This window comes from Nasonia vitripennis, chromosome 3 (assembly GCF_009193385.2).
Source record: "Nasonia vitripennis strain AsymCx chromosome 3, Nvit_psr_1.1, whole genome shotgun sequence".
In the NCBI taxonomy this organism is placed as follows: Eukaryota; Metazoa; Arthropoda; class Insecta; order Hymenoptera; family Pteromalidae; genus Nasonia; species Nasonia vitripennis.
This window is the reverse complement of record NC_045759.1, coordinates 23,528,492-23,542,771: the sequence shown is the minus strand read 5'-3', so window position 1 is coordinate 23,542,771 and position 14,280 is coordinate 23,528,492. Positions and strand designations below refer to the sequence as shown.

At 43.6% G+C, this 14,280-nt stretch overlaps 4 protein-coding genes across 15 annotated transcripts in view; 3 read left to right on the top strand and 1 right to left on the bottom strand.

The window, feature by feature from the left end:
* LOC100120785 (homeobox protein 5) overlaps positions 1-4,058 on the top strand; it is a 168,334-nt gene extending 164,276 nt beyond the window's left edge. For all 8 annotated transcript variants that reach the window (XM_032598274.1, XM_016984407.3, XM_016984408.3 and 5 more), the window contains one exon: positions 1,613-4,058. In XM_032598274.1, coding sequence (XP_032454165.1) covers positions 1,613-1,822 — 210 coding nt within the window. In that variant the 3' untranslated portion in view covers positions 1,823-4,058. The remainder of the gene's footprint in view (positions 1-1,612) is intronic.
* A 101-nt stretch (positions 4,059-4,159) lies between these two features.
* On the bottom strand, positions 4,160-6,180 carry LOC100120762 (DDB1- and CUL4-associated factor 13). Its single transcript, XM_003426279.5, has 7 exons — positions 5,973-6,180; positions 5,484-5,881; positions 5,238-5,406; positions 5,006-5,153; positions 4,633-4,933; positions 4,380-4,543; positions 4,160-4,300 (listed from the first exon to the last, which is right to left on the bottom strand). Exons 1-7 carry the CDS (start codon positions 6,040-6,042, stop codon positions 4,213-4,215), a joined length of 1,338 nt encoding a protein of 445 aa, XP_003426327.3. The 5' UTR covers positions 6,043-6,180; the 3' UTR covers positions 4,160-4,212.
* A 115-nt stretch (positions 6,181-6,295) lies between these two features.
* LOC100120738 (serine/threonine-protein phosphatase 6 regulatory ankyrin repeat subunit A) lies at positions 6,296-9,883 on the top strand. Of its 2 annotated transcripts, none has more exons than XM_031927669.1 (4): positions 6,296-6,451; positions 6,523-6,590; positions 6,671-6,744; positions 6,825-9,883. In XM_031927669.1, exon 4 carries the CDS (start codon positions 6,858-6,860, stop codon positions 9,630-9,632), a length of 2,775 nt encoding a protein of 924 aa, XP_031783529.1. In that variant the 5' UTR covers positions 6,296-6,451; positions 6,523-6,590; positions 6,671-6,744; positions 6,825-6,857; the 3' UTR covers positions 9,633-9,883. The 2 variants fall into 2 exon arrangements, with proteins under 2 accessions (XP_031783529.1, XP_008206285.1); XM_008208063.4 differs by having other exon boundaries at positions 6,316-6,451; positions 6,528-6,590.
* A 786-nt stretch (positions 9,884-10,669) lies between these two features.
* Positions 10,670-14,215, top strand: LOC100120718 (natterin-3). Of its 4 annotated transcripts, none has more exons than XM_001603850.6 (4): positions 10,670-10,862; positions 12,073-12,272; positions 12,960-13,103; positions 13,508-13,986. In XM_001603850.6, the coding sequence occupies exons 1-4, from the start codon at positions 10,856-10,858 to the stop codon at positions 13,592-13,594; spliced, it is 438 nt and encodes a 145-aa protein (XP_001603900.1). In that variant the 5' UTR covers positions 10,670-10,855; the 3' UTR covers positions 13,595-13,986. The 4 variants fall into 4 exon arrangements, with proteins under 4 accessions (XP_001603900.1, XP_032454168.1, XP_032454169.1 ...); XM_032598277.1 differs by having other exon boundaries at positions 10,763-10,862; positions 11,929-12,272; positions 13,508-14,215; XM_032598278.1 differs by lacking the exon at positions 10,670-10,862 and adding an exon at positions 10,887-11,219 and having other exon boundaries at positions 11,929-12,272; positions 13,508-13,807.
* The last annotated feature ends 65 nt before the right edge of the window (positions 14,216-14,280 follow it).

The window sequence follows — 14,280 nt, the reverse complement described above, 5'->3', positions numbered from 1 at the left end:
GATGCTATATTACGCATGTTACATAGTATAGGCTCGCGAGAGCGAGAGCGTTGCGACGAGCCCAGGTCTCGCTGCATCGCGAGTGCATTGCGACTACACGATCGGCCAAATCGCCAACTCGTGCATACTGCGCTCTCTCCGGCCGCGCCGACGGTTGTCGCCAGACTCTTCCTATATAATAGAATAGAATAGCGCGCGACAATTCTCGCCACTGCGGCTTGGTCGCGAGAGGCTTTTAATAATCTGGTGGAGGGGGAACGATGACTCACTCTAGAGATAACACATGCGTTTGCGTGTGTGTGTATTTCTTATCTCTCTTGAGCGCGCAGATTTCAAATGCTTAGATACTGAATAACTCTTTAACAAATTAGATCCATCCTCGGGTTAACCCTAAGCCACCACTTTAGGGATTTTCAAGCGAAAACGCCAAAAAAGCTCGGACTGCAGTCCAGTACTTGCTTGAAAAAAAAATCGGCGAATTCTCGGTCAATTAGAAGCCGCTGGATCCTCCTCAATTAAACTCGTAGCCCCAGCTAATTTCTTACCGTCGGCTCGCGCTAATTTTCGCCTTCGTCCGGGAGAGCGTTTAGGGGGCTCCGACTTCGAAACTTCACTTCGCGCGAACTTTTTGCTGCGGATACTCTGCTGCATCCCTCGGGGGCTTGTTCGCGCGCAGTTGTTTCTCGCTCGCCGATGGCGAGAGAGAGAAACGGAATTTCGTAGCCAGCCGAATATGTATGTGTAGCACATACAGTTTTCGAGAGATCGACAGCGTTTTTCTTTTCCTGCTAGGCCGAACGAGCGATGAAAGTTTAAAAATTCCTTACTTCTCATACTGCCGTATCAAAAGCTCTCCTGGAAAATCATCATCTCCCAAGCCTATACAGCAGCAGCAGCAGCGTACATAACATTTTCAATTTGTTTATTCACCGGGCTGAGAGTAGCTGGAGGCTACATAAAAAGGGCGTCTAAAAAGCAATTTCTTTCATAAAATTTCAGTGTACTCTCGTCACTGCGCTGCCCCGTGAGACCCCCAGCATCAGCCTCTTACGTGCTTGATCCTCTCCTGGAGGATTAGCGGCTCGAGCACTCGGTCTATTTCGGGAAACGGGAGCACGCGCTCTTCTTCTTCTTCTTTCTTTTCCGCATCTTCTTTGCTCTTACTCTCCCTCGCTCGCTCCCTCGCTTGCGCCGCCAAATCAAAGCGTGCAACAAGCTCGGCACACATTCCGCGAAAAATTGGGCTACCTACTACTACTACTACTTTTCACGCTCAAAGACGCTTTATTTTCGGACAATGTCGCCCGCGCCTCGACTAATTAGCTTTGTTGGACATTATGTGGGTTAGGAGGGAGCGGGACGATTTATTTTTAATGGTATGTGGAACGAGCTGCGGACGATTTAATTGGCTGCGGTGTATACGTGCGATACGGAGCCGCGAGTTATTTGAAATTCGCGCGTAAATTCGCTGCGAAAAAAAGCTGGATAATTACGCTGAACTCGTTAGATAAAGCGGATCGGCGTACAGGCTAATTTGCCTTAGCTTTGTCCTCGCTGATTACGATTATACGCTTACGACCGGTGAATAATTTTACGATTTCTCTGTTTGCAGGGCTTCACCAAGGAGTTCACAACGTTGACGGCTCTGATCACTCACCACTCGGTGATGCCGGAACTGCTGCCCTGTCCGCTCTCGCTCAGCCGGTACAACCCGAGCTTCGTCAAGACAGACTCGAGCAAGGACTTTGCCGACATCGATTCTGACCCGGACTACAACACCCTCGCCGACTTTCGCAAGATGATGGCCGACCTCAACGTCTAAGACCGTCGCTAATATACGGTTCTTTCTCTCTAACGTGTTGTTTTTTTTTGGTTTCGATCTTTTTTCTTTTCTGTGATAACGACGGAGAATTTACGTTACATTCATTTACGATTTCTTTCGTTTACGCATACACACGAGCAGATGAGAAAAAGCGAGAACGTGCCGTGCGACGAAAAGAAAAAGGGGATGAAAGATCCGAAAAGTAAGCTACAAAGGATATAATGAAACTGCGCTTCTGTCGTCTGCCTCCAAACACGTACGCACGATGTCGGGGCACGGTAAGGGCGCTGTTACGGTGATATGCTCGTATAAGTCATTGCTAGAAGTCTAAGCAAATCGTCGTAGGTTTACATAGTTTATTTATAGATGGTTCTAAGACCATTAGGCCGAAGGTACCCGCTTTCGAAACGGGTAAGTCGTTACGCTGATTCGCCGGAATAGATGTGTGCGCATGTGTACACCTTTTATTTTGCTTGGGAGTAAAAAAAGCTTGTACTTGCGAAAATTCAAATCCTGTCGAGAATACGTCCATGAGCTTGAGTGATTATAGTGGAGACGTGGAGCTTTTTTTTACTCCTGGGTTGATTCGAGCGTCGCCAAGGCAAAGAGAAAGGTAAACCGAAAGGGATGAATTCGTTACCGCCGAAGAGACTGCAGATAGTGACCGATTTTCGTTTTTTCCATTCGTTTGTAACTCTCCTTTTCTTTTCATTGCTCATTATATGAAGTACGAATGCTAAGATTATTATTCTTATTAATAACTATGATTAATCTCGATTCCTCGAATCGTCGAGGCGCGCGGAACTCGATAAAGCATCCGCGTCGTCGTCGCGGCGATGATATATTATATAGAAAAACAGAAAGAAAAATAAAGCGTTGATGTATAAAAAAAAATGGTAATAATAACGATGAATAACTAAAAGATGCAAAATGTGTTGATATTGTATATAAATTATGATTACTGTTATGCGATGTCGATTGTATTTAATTAAGAGTGAAAGGACTGAATCTTAAATAACTGATGGTTGGCAACTCTTGACGATGATCGCTCGAGTAACCTAGTCTTGTACAGAAGAGTCGCTTAGGGTATATGATGAAGCTCGTAATATCTGAATTCAGAATATTTATTATTTTCAAAGTTTCAGAGCATCAGGTAATCAAATTTGTAAGTCGATTCGAAGATTGTCTTAACGTCGATGAAATAGAGTATTCCAATGCAAAAATCACTCCAAGAAATTATTTTTTATTTCATATTTGATTATCTTGGTGTTATACTCGTCTCAGACATTATAAGTTTGGTGCCCTGAAATATTTCATGTTAGAAATTCTGAGTTTTGATGATAGTACGAAAATGCATTGAGGAAAAAACAGGATGAAGCACGAGATGAAAATCCAAAACGTCAAAAGATATAGAAAAGTACGATGTAAGCTTGAACGTGACAAAACGAGCAAAGAATTAATTAAATATTGGGGTCTCGAAGTCCTTAGCCCCGCGGACACTTAAGTTATCGAGAATGCGATGATGTTCGAAAATTTCAAGTGGAATGTTGAATATTTATTATAGTCAAGAGGTTTATTTGATTATTTAAAAACGTATTGTACAGTACACTATACTGTGTGAGAAATTGTAATTAAAATACTTTGAAAATTTCAAAACTTTTTTTATAGTTCTATCCCGTATTTCGTAAACATTTGAGAAAAAAATTTCGTTCGTTTGAAAAAATCAAAATGTGTAAGAATGGAGGATTTGTGTGAGAACCGAATTCGTTCCAAGACTTTAATTTTGCCAAAATGTAAATTTGCACTGCCTTTATGAAAGAAATTCGGGTAAGCTGCTCTTCTATCACATCGGACTATTTCCAAGCACGAGCGCAGCAAAACCCTATTTCATTTCATGTCTTTTTACTTTTATATTATATAAGACAGCGTGATTAGCACCTACTTAACCGAGAGCTGTCGATGCTCAGAACGAAAGATACCGGTGTGTTCAGTAGTGCTAAGGTTTAGAGACCCCTTTCCCGTGAACAAGCGAATATGCAAAAATATCGTTATCTTCCTGCGCTAAAATATTTGTATTACACTTATTACGAAAAGATGAGCAAAAAATATGTCGAACGAAGAGTTCACTGAAAATCTCCGCTGAACTGAATATTAATTGCTGCTTCAGATTTGTAACGTTCTAAAAATCATTATACCGATGCGTCGTATAATTTCAATAATAAAATTATTTATTAAATACCGTTTTTTTATCACCTTCCTGCATCAAAACCCTTATGAAAAAACTGTATAATCACTGAACAAGGAAAATTTATCTATATTGATTTAGAAGAAAATAAATTTGTATAGAAAGTATTACTTTATTACAGTTAGAACATACAAATAAAAATGAATTAATGGTCTTCTCGTACAACGTGCTTCTGTCTTTCTGATACAAAAGGCACGTCTCCCTTTTTCGAATGTATACGCCGGTTTGTTTCCCTGCAAAAAGACACAAATTTTTGTTAAATGTATTTTTATAAAAATAAAATTTATATAAGCAGGATTTATAATCGCGTACTTTCGCTTTGACTTTTCGCGTATTCTGCGAATTTCCGATGCGGCATTGAGAATATGTTTTGGGACTTGTCTATGTCGTGCGATTCGTCGTACTTGCGGATGACTGGCAAACTTTTCCTTCAATGCTTCGGCGTAGTTAAGAGCAGCCTTTTCTCTAGGTTTCAACTATAAACAGATACAAATATTTATTTTAAGTATAGTCATTCAACAAATTCAGGTACAATGTAATCATCAATACGAAAAGTATCGCTTACCACTCCCAATTTTTCTGACGCCCTTGCTTTCCACACACGAATGTTCATTTCGTCGCTGCCACTGAGTATGTATTTGTTATCCAATGACCATGCTATGCTTGTAAGCCTTTGCATACGTCTCGTGTGATAGACTTCTCTTGAATGACCTTTGTTAATTTCGAATATTCTTATTGATTTGTCGTAACTGCCAGAGACAAACTCTCTTCCAGTAGGACTGTAGTCTACATCTGTCACAGCTTCAACGTGATCCATGTGAACGTTAACGGGTGTCCTCAATTTACGTGTATCAAATGTGTACAAGCTGCAAGATAGACAAGTGTTAAATACAGTTGTTTGCGCGAACGTTAATCAAGATTAGCAAATAAATATTTACTTGTAGTCTTCACTAGCACATGTGAAAGTGAATGCTTCCATAGGATTCCAAGCCAACCTGTTGGCACGTAATTTCATAATTACTCTTCTTAGGGCTCCAACTTCTCGGGTGTCATAAAGAATTATACTGCGATCACTTGCACAAGCAGCTATGAGAAAAATTTAAAATGTTAATTTAAAAAGTTTTTAAATAATAAATATGATCTCTTATTAAGAAAGCTAAAACTATTTACCAAGTAAGTTTGTTTGAACCTGGTTGAATTTAACATCGTGTAAGCTGTCCACTCCCCATTTAAAGGTGCGAATTGGCTCATTTCTTGTCTCTTCCCATAAATTGCATACTTCTCCACAAGTAGCAAAAGTGGGATCAGTTCGATGATGAGTTATACCAGTTATAATAGTCTGTGATATATATCTATATTGAATTACACTGTTCAAGACAGCAATAAATATTAATTATAAACTCTTGCAATTCTTACCTTACTGATAATAGTGTTGGTAGGCTCTTCTTCCTCGTCCTCATCAGGTTTTGCTGATTTCCATGTTTTAATTGTCTTGTCGTCTCCTACCGTAATAATATTCTCCGCATCAGGTGAAAATGCAATGCCCCGCACATTTCCATCGTGTGCCAAGAAGCTACGTTCACAAGTTCTCTGTGGCAAGTTCCAAACTCTGACCTCTCCATCAAAGGCACCACTTAAGAGAATCTGCAAACGTTTTGGGTGTTTGCACATGCAAGAAACAGCATCTTTGTGACCCTCTAAATTACCAATGAATGGCTTGGCGAAAACCCTGTCTAATTTCACTGCATTCAAAGCTCGTGTGTATTCTCTTGAAGCTTCGAACGGATGTAGCGCAGGATCGTAGTTTCTGGGAACTAATACGATTTATTGTTATCAAAATATGTCAAAATTTCGACAGCGATAATAGCAAATATATTTGAGGTTAAGTTCAATTTGATACTCTACCTTTGTGGATGTCCCGTTTGGTTTCGCGCAAATATTCGTCAGGATTCCTCGATAACACTTTTACCTTCATGTTTGTAGTCAGGATTCAAATAACTACTTGTTCTCAAAAACAGTTGTAAACATCTTTAGCACACGTGTAAGCAACAACGTGTTTTCGTGATATTTACGCACTAGCGTCTAGCACCAGCGCTACTTACGTCCGCTACCGCACTAGCGGAGGTTTTCGAGACTCAAAACTTGTCGAGATCCCTGTTTTACCATTAAATGGGTCGGTAAATTACCCGCCGAAGAGAGCGCACCATGCACTGACGTAACAATTAGAAGAATGTTCAAAACAACTCGTCTGCTAGACTTTTTAACCTCCATGATTATACGTTTTCTAGGCGTTTTACCTTGTTTACACACATTTGCCGACAGACATTGGTGAAAACAATCGAATATCGTTTGAAAGACATTTCTATGTCGACAATCATAAGCCGGTAAGCATTCTTAGCCTATGCATTGAACTATTTTGTATTTTTTACATCTAACTTGAACCTTTTTTGCTTAGAGTAGAGAAAATCTCTTACAACAGAATGTCTGACGTCGTTAATACTTATACTTCCAATAATTCATGGGGTGAGATTTTGTTTATATAATGCAGTTGCTGCTTGAAATTTCGAGAAACACTAGCAGTAAAACGTTTTATTTGCTTACAGACGTTTCAATTGAATGCAAGTATTAGATGAGTAACAAGAATGACAAAAATATTGCAGTTCAATGTTTATTAGAGGTATAGAGATATTCAACTTGATTTTTAATCGACAAAGAGTTCTGAATAATGAAAATTATTTTATTTTGTAATAATTTTAGAATAGAACGCGCCTATACTAGAAACACTAAAAAATGGAACATTTTGCTATCCATTACCGATACATGTACGTGAACGAAAATGGGGAGCCAGATGAGGTGCTGAACTATGACATCTTTTGCGACGCACTTTTCAAGAAGAGACTGGAGATTGCAGAGTCCATTGTCAGAAATGATTTCAAAAAGATGTTGAAACGAAAGCCATTCAATACCCTGCTACACTTGGCTGTCGAGCAAGAAGACATCAGCGCTATAGAGTATCTCCTCAGTAACAGGGCTTCCATCAAATTCAAAAATACTCTTGGGGAAACACCTCTGCATCTAGCGGTCAGAAAGAACAATGCAGAAATACTGGACATCATCTGCTCCCACATAACTTATGGTCACAAGGAGAAAACTAACATCAACCCCACGGACAGCCAGGGCTTATCGCACATGCACATAGCTTGCATAAGCAACAACTCGCTGAACGATCTGCATGTTCAGCACTTTCTAGAGCAGGGGGTGCCGGCCAATATTCCAGTCAACTTCAATTCACCTCAGTGGCCAGGCTACACACCCCTGCACTTCGCAGTGGAACATGGCAACATGCGAGTTGCCAAGCTCCTACTGCAGAGCGGTGCAGACGTGAGCCTGAAGAACGGCGACGGCGCCACAGCTTTGCACATAGCTTTCCTAAAAAGCAGCATATGCATGGTTGACCTGCTCCTCGAGGCGCATCAGTCTCTGGAGCCTGGCAGCGTCAATCCCAGCAACCAGACCGGCCTGTCTCACTTCCACATCGCGTGCTCTCAGAAGAACGCGAGCATCGTCCAGGGCTTCATCGAGCGCGGTGCCGATGTCAACGCCCACGTGAACTTCGACACCTGGGACTACTGCGGCTTTACCCCGCTCCACATGGCTGTCCACTTTCGGTCTAGCGACACTATCGGCCTGTTGATCAAGTACGGCGCCAACATCGCGGCAAAGGAGGCCAGAGGCTCGACTCCGTTGCACCTGGCTTTCGAGAATGGCTACAAGAAGATCGTCAACCTGATACTGAGCAGCGCGGCGCAACAGAACAACCCGAAGAACCCGGTGAACCAGTGGAGCCTGTCTCACTTCCACATCGCCTGCGTGCACAACAACCTGGACATGATGAAGAACTTCCTGGAGAGCGGCGTGGCGGTCGACGAGGCCGTTCACGTCGAGGCACACAGCTTCCCCGGCTACACGGCTCTGCACTTCGCCGCCGAGTTCGAGAGGGTCGAGGCGGCCGAGCTGCTGCTCAAGTGGAACGCCAGGGTCGACATCAAGGACTGCGACGGTCTGACGCCCCTTCACGTGGCCTGCCAGCAGAACTTCAGCAAGATTAGCCATCTCATCCAGCAGAACGTCGACGTGGACAGCCGAATGCACCGCTACGAGCTCGAGTCCAAGGTGTCCGAGTTCAGCAAGTGGTTCAACGGCAGAACGGAGTACCGGAGCATGATCGAGCTGCTCTTGAGGTACAATAGCGACGTCAACTGCAGGGACTACTTCGACAGAACGCCGATCTACCACGCCTGCGAGATCAGTCCCAAGATCCTCGAGCAGTTCGCGGTGAAGGTCACCGCCTCGCTGGTCAACAAGTTCGAGAGCACGCGCTTCGAGATCGTCAAGCTCCTGGTGGACAGCGGCGCGGACATCTTCGCGCGCAACGAGTGCACCGGCAAGACCGTCCTCTACCACCTGGTCGAGCTGGACGAGTGTCTCTTCTTCATCGACAGGTCCAAGGTGAAGATAGCCGAGCTTTTGCTGAAGAAGGGCGTCGAGGCCAGCGTCAGGATCAAGAACGGCATGACTCCCCTGCATCTGGCCGTGACCAAGGGTCTGCCCAAAGTAGTGAAGCTCCTGCTGACGAACAACGCCGACGTCAACACCGCCGAGCACATCAACCTGGAGACGCCGTTGCACAAGGCCTGCGAGAACCTTCACGCGGACATCGCGCAGATGCTCCTGGACAACGGGGCCGACGTGACCGCGAGGAAGAAGAACGGCCAGACGGCCCTGCACGAGGTCGTCTCCAGCACGGATTTCGATTTCACGGACGCCAACGCCAAGGCGACGAGCGACCTGGTGGTTCGGCTCCTCGATGCCGGTTGCGACGTTAACGTCCAGGACTACGAGGGCAAGACTCCGCTGCACGTGGCCTGTTCCACCCTGAACTTCGTCGGCGCGCAGGTTCTTCTGCACAACGGCGCCGACATCAACCTCGAGGATGACTCGGGCAAGGCGCCCCTTTCCTACTGTCTCTTCCACTGCCGCGGCAACTTCCACCGGATCTACTACATCTTCTACGAGCACATCACCAAGATCAAGTACATCGGCTACCACGTGAGCAAGAAGAACAAGGCCTACTTCTCGCGGATCGGCAAGATGCACAACTACTTCAGCGTCGAGAGCGCGAGGTATCTCAGCGGCGAGTACATCAAGGAGTTCCACAAGATGAGCAGCAAAAAGATCGGAACCAGCTCGCTCAACGAGATGCTCCAGAAGGACGCGAACCAGCTCGCTGTCTACGCCAAGAATAAGACCTTCAGGAAGATCGTCACTGCCAAGAAGTTTTCCGAGATGTTTCCCTTCTTCGGCTACCTGCTGAAGCTTCAGTACAAGAAAGGCTGCGCCAGACTGAAGGCTATGAAATCGGCGAAGCTGGCGCTGGAGTACCTGATCAGACGCGAGTTACCCGACGCGTGCGCCGAGTTGATATTCAAGGATCTGGACAACGAAAACCTGAAGCATCTCGTGGTGGCTAGCGAAACCGCCATCGAGATTCATAATAGTCAATGAAAACGTGATATTAACATTTGTAGTTTGAAAGCCTAACTTATAGCAACGACTAAACGCATCAGCTTTATTAATTGTCATAAGCAGGAGGGTGTATAAAGGTAGGCTAGCTTTTGTACACAGGTTGTATCAAAGCTTCGTATATGATTTAGTATTCTTTTTATTTTTATTTTTACTTTCCACGACATGCAATGTCTGCTACGTTTGTATTTCAGTTTCTTTATAAATTAAACAACCGATTTTTGAGATATGTATGAGCAACCGCCGTTTCTTGTTCCTTCATTTTTCTTCAACCTCGACTTGTAAGTCAAACTCGTTTTTATTCTCGAAATACGCGTATTTGATATTGATATAGGCCTTCTTGTTAAAGCGAGCTATATCGACGACGTCGTTTAATTGTAAGAAGCTTACATTATCGAAAAACCGGGAATTTCAAATCGCATAATGAACGCGCGAGCTACCGACTTATAGCGATGACATATGTTCGAACGTATTCTTTAATTGTTCGGTAATAATCACCCACATTCGGGCTTTGGCATTCTTCGTGCTCAGCCGACTGATAACGAGATAAGTATTTACGAATCGTCTATTTTTAAATCGTGACGGTCGAATCGATACGTCCGATATAAAACACTACACACAGGTATTTTATTATCAACAATTTTTAGAGATACCCGTATGACATCACCCGCTAAATCGTGCGCACTATCGAAACAACCTTGCTCCTCTATTTTCTCTATGAAACTCGCAACATTTTCAACCGAAAGCTCTTCGCTCCTAATTATCAATAAAAAAAAAATCAAGACAATCCGACGGGCCAAAAGCTCACCTACGAGTCCGTAAACTCAAGATTAGATAAGCTTCTCCAAAAAGGCAAGGAAACGAAGTCCACCGCACCTTTACACTCATCGATCGTCCCGACTTCCGGCAAAAATTGCCATCGATACGTGTACGCAATAGTTACACACGCGTACCGGCGCATCTCCTCGGAATTGAAAAAAAGAGAGGCGTGCCTATTATCTGCGTAATTCGTCATACTCACGGGGTTCTGGGAAAGTCTGCACATGCACACTTGCGCTGTACAACGCACACACAGACGCGACTGTGGAACGTCGAGATAAGATAAGTCCTCGTTTTTAACTGGATTCAGTTAAGGTGTCCGCATCATTCATTGCTCGGGAATCAGTCGAGTCGCGTGTACACTTGCAACAAACACACAGAACAAAATGCCAGGTAAGGTTTATCGTTGTTTATTAGTATAATAATAAAGCGTCGCAGTGACAGTTTGGTCGAAGTGTCGGTGAAAAGTGCTGTTGGTTTTATTTATTTTTTTTTTTTGAGGATATTTTTTAAATAGTTGGAGTTTTTTTCTTTGTACAATAACCTACACTTTGATTAGACTCGCTGCAACGATAAGCCAGCAATGCTGGTTGCGTCGTGTGTTGAAAAGTTGACAACCGCGTTTAAAACATTCTCGATCGTTCCACTTTGATATTGAGCGAAATGTGGCATTCGTTGTAAAAAAAAATTTAACTTTTGGACACGGAGTCTCGAAAAATTCCCCAAAACATTTATCTCGTGTACAATCAAGTACGATATCTTAATTGCATCAATAAAGAGACATCAACAAATAACATAATCTCGATGTGCATAGCGATCAACGTATTTAACTCTCTCGATACGACAATTTTTTCACGCTCGAATTCGGTACAATAAGCGGAAAGTTTGCGGACGCACACGACGATGTCAATCAAAGATAAGACTACGACGAAAAAAATTGTGTAGAATAACAAATTCTATCCTGTTGTGTAATTAAAAATGTATCGGATAAAGCTCTTATTATCAGCGCGAAATCTAATCGTTATACAGGTAATATACTTGGATCTTTATCGACGTGTAAAGAACATCGCGCGCAATTATATTGTGTAAAAAATCCCCGCGTGTATTACTTGTACAACATAAGATTGGCCCAGTAAACAGAGCATCGCGCACTGCGGCATTTTTCGATGATTCACAGTTCAAACCTTTGATACATATTCCTCGTTCGTCTTCCGCTGCTGATTTACATGAGTCACATACATTCGCGCGCGCGAAAATTAATTAACGCGAATCAACTGTAACTTTCCCAGCACTATTATGGTCGGATGAAAGAGTCGCGAATTACGAAACGAACATTTGACCCCTGTTGAGCTGTGAAAGTTTGAGAAAAGTATATAACCGTTACAGTTGATGTTTTTTTTTTCTCAAAAAGTCCGTAAGAATCAACAGGTGGTTAAACGTTCGTTTCTGAAATTCGCAGCCCGTCTCGGTCAGTAAATCGAAGGCAATAGCAAAGCCAATAAAACGACACGCGCAATGGGCTCGTGCTGCTCGGAAGAACAAACCCCGTACTACCCTCCTGCGTCCCCGGAGCCTCAACTAAAGCCGAACATGTACGATTCAGCCTACAAGTGGGTGCACAGAAGCGCAGGCCAGCCCGTGCCACCGACCGCCGTAAGCGGCGGCCGTGACGTCGACGGTGCCCAGATCTACGTCGGCAGGGCTTTCCACGAGGGTGACATGATCCCCGCCAAGGTCATCCCCGAGAAGGACGTCGCCTACGTCGCTCACGGTGGCCAGGAACACGCCAAGCACAGCTTCGAGGTGACTATATACTTATTTCTCGTTTTTCTCGTTTTTATTTTTTCGAACTTTCTGCCGCTTCCGCGCAATAAGCGGCGCACTTGTTCAAACAGACGAGGCGCGGTGACCTGGATATGTGTAATGCTTGCACCTTGTTGTCAAACTATGCTTCTTTCGAAACGAGGAAAAAGCGCGTGGATAAAAATCGGTATAACGAACACGTGTCGAGGCTACCGCTTCTGCTGCAGTATATCTAATCGCCGATGCAGTAGCTTCGATCGAGACGAAGCGCGATCGATACCCGAGATTGAGACGTTCTCGAGGAGCGCGATTTTTGTCGAGGCCGCTTCATTTTTCTCGGTTCTTTTTCGCTTGTTGCCGAGTGGGATTACCAGCCGGTAATGGCGTTTTATCGATTTAAGCCGATAGCAAGAGTTGATTTTTCGAGATAAGCGCTTATCTCGTTTACAGGCTTTTTTTGGGTTCTGGCGCGAAAAGAAGTTTCTCGAAATTCGAAATAACGTATAACGCGAGTTATTGTAAGTTTACGCTTAAAAAAGAAACACTGAAAAGCCAAAGACACGACCCAGTCGTGTGCACGAGTCAATAAGGAAGTGCGTCAAAGGTCTCGTTCGCGCCATAACTCACATGCACATAATCAACCTCATGAATTTCAAGTGGTAAAATGCGAATTTTCGTGGCCCACAGGTGCTCGTCCAGGGAGAATTCACCTGGGAATTCTGCAGCAACGGCTCCGTGCCCGCTGACGCCGTTGTCGCCGGACAGACCGCCGACGGTGAGCCTCTCTACGTTGGACGCGTTCTCCACAACGGTTCCCAGACCGTTGGCAAGGTACGTGTTTACAAATTTTTTTCAGTCTGTGATGAAGTTTGAATTTTGATCTCTCTCAATGCCACCGGAAAGTCGATCGTTATGTATACATTCTCAGCGCGGTAATAATTAAGCAAAAATTACATCGCGAATTTTCCGACGAAAGGTCATCTCTCTCACGACACAATGGAACACTAAATCCTAACGACTTCCGCAATTTGAAAGCTCGCGCGGCGAACAGTCTCGTGATAGCAAACAATTTTGCCCGAGAAAAATATCGAATGAAACTAATCCGTCATTTCCATTCGATAAAATCCGAGCGCTGCTAGTGATTTTCCGGCGCAATCTGGATCTCAGATTTGAATACATCTTGCGTGACAGTGAAAACAAATCATCGTTGTAATCTTTGCTCTCGTTTCACACAGGTCCAGCAGAGCCACGGCTGCCTCTACATTCCCTTCGACGGTGAAGAGCTGTCCTTCAAGGACTACGAGGTCCTCGTTCTCCACTGATTGATTCATCGATTCATCGCAGCATTACAACCCCGTGTCATTTTCGCCACAAGATTAGGCAGCTATTATCTATGTGTATACGTCTTCATTTAATATGAAGACGCATCCTTGACCTACAACGAGAAGATGAATATATCTTCTTCGCTTAAGGTCACACTAAAATAATATATCAGTCTTTTTTTAATATAAATAATGTTATTGTTTGTATTTAAATACGCATGTCATCGTTTGATTAACCAAAGTAGATCGATTCACGCTTACTGATTTCGTACAAAGATTACAAATTTCGGAATTGAAAAATAATTTATGCTTGCGTAATTATATTTTTCGTATTAAGCGGAATGTGTCCTGGTGAACAGCATCACAATTACACCGGAATAATACGACTACAATTTGTGTGTAATTTTTGAAAACAACGACCGCGAGTCGTTAAAACATTTACACAATAGCATTAGTTCTAGCTGACGTAGCAAAAAGCGCAACCGTAAATCTAAATGTAACAAAAATATGAACTTTGAAGTGGACTGTCAAAAGACTATCATACAATGTTCAGTGGTACATAAAGCCCCGTGTATAAACCAACAAACTCTCCAATATATAAAAGTCGTTCCCGCGCATCAAGGAGGCCAGAAAGTCTTTCGGTAATTTTGAATGCACAATATAATCGTCGGTACCCAGCGTCGCAC

What these genes read in the sequence shown, in the direction of transcription:
- LOC100120762 (XM_003426279.5), bottom strand. Translation starts at nt 6,042, where the DNA reads ATGAAGGTAAAAGTGTTATCGAGGAATCCTGACGAATATTTGCGCGAA. An exon ending in TGTGCTAGTGAAGACTACAA is followed by an intron (nt 4,934 to 5,005) that starts GTAAATATTTAT and finishes TCTATCTTGCAG; the next exon opens with CTTGTACACATTTGATACAC. An exon ending in CGTCAGAAAAATTGGGAGTG is followed by an intron (nt 4,544 to 4,632) that starts GTAAGCGATACT and finishes ATCTGTTTATAG; the next exon opens with TTGAAACCTAGAGAAAAGGC.
- LOC100120738 (XM_031927669.1), top strand. Translation starts at nt 6,858, where the DNA reads ATGGAACATTTTGCTATCCATTACCGATACATGTACGTGAACGAAAAT.
- LOC100120718 (XM_032598277.1), top strand. Translation starts at nt 11,985, where the DNA reads ATGGGCTCGTGCTGCTCGGAAGAACAAACCCCGTACTACCCTCCTGCG. An exon ending in ACGCCAAGCACAGCTTCGAG is followed by an intron (nt 12,273 to 12,959) that starts GTGACTATATAC and finishes CGTGGCCCACAG; the next exon opens with GTGCTCGTCCAGGGAGAATT. An exon ending in GTTCCCAGACCGTTGGCAAG is followed by an intron (nt 13,104 to 13,507) that starts GTACGTGTTTAC and finishes CGTTTCACACAG; the next exon opens with GTCCAGCAGAGCCACGGCTG.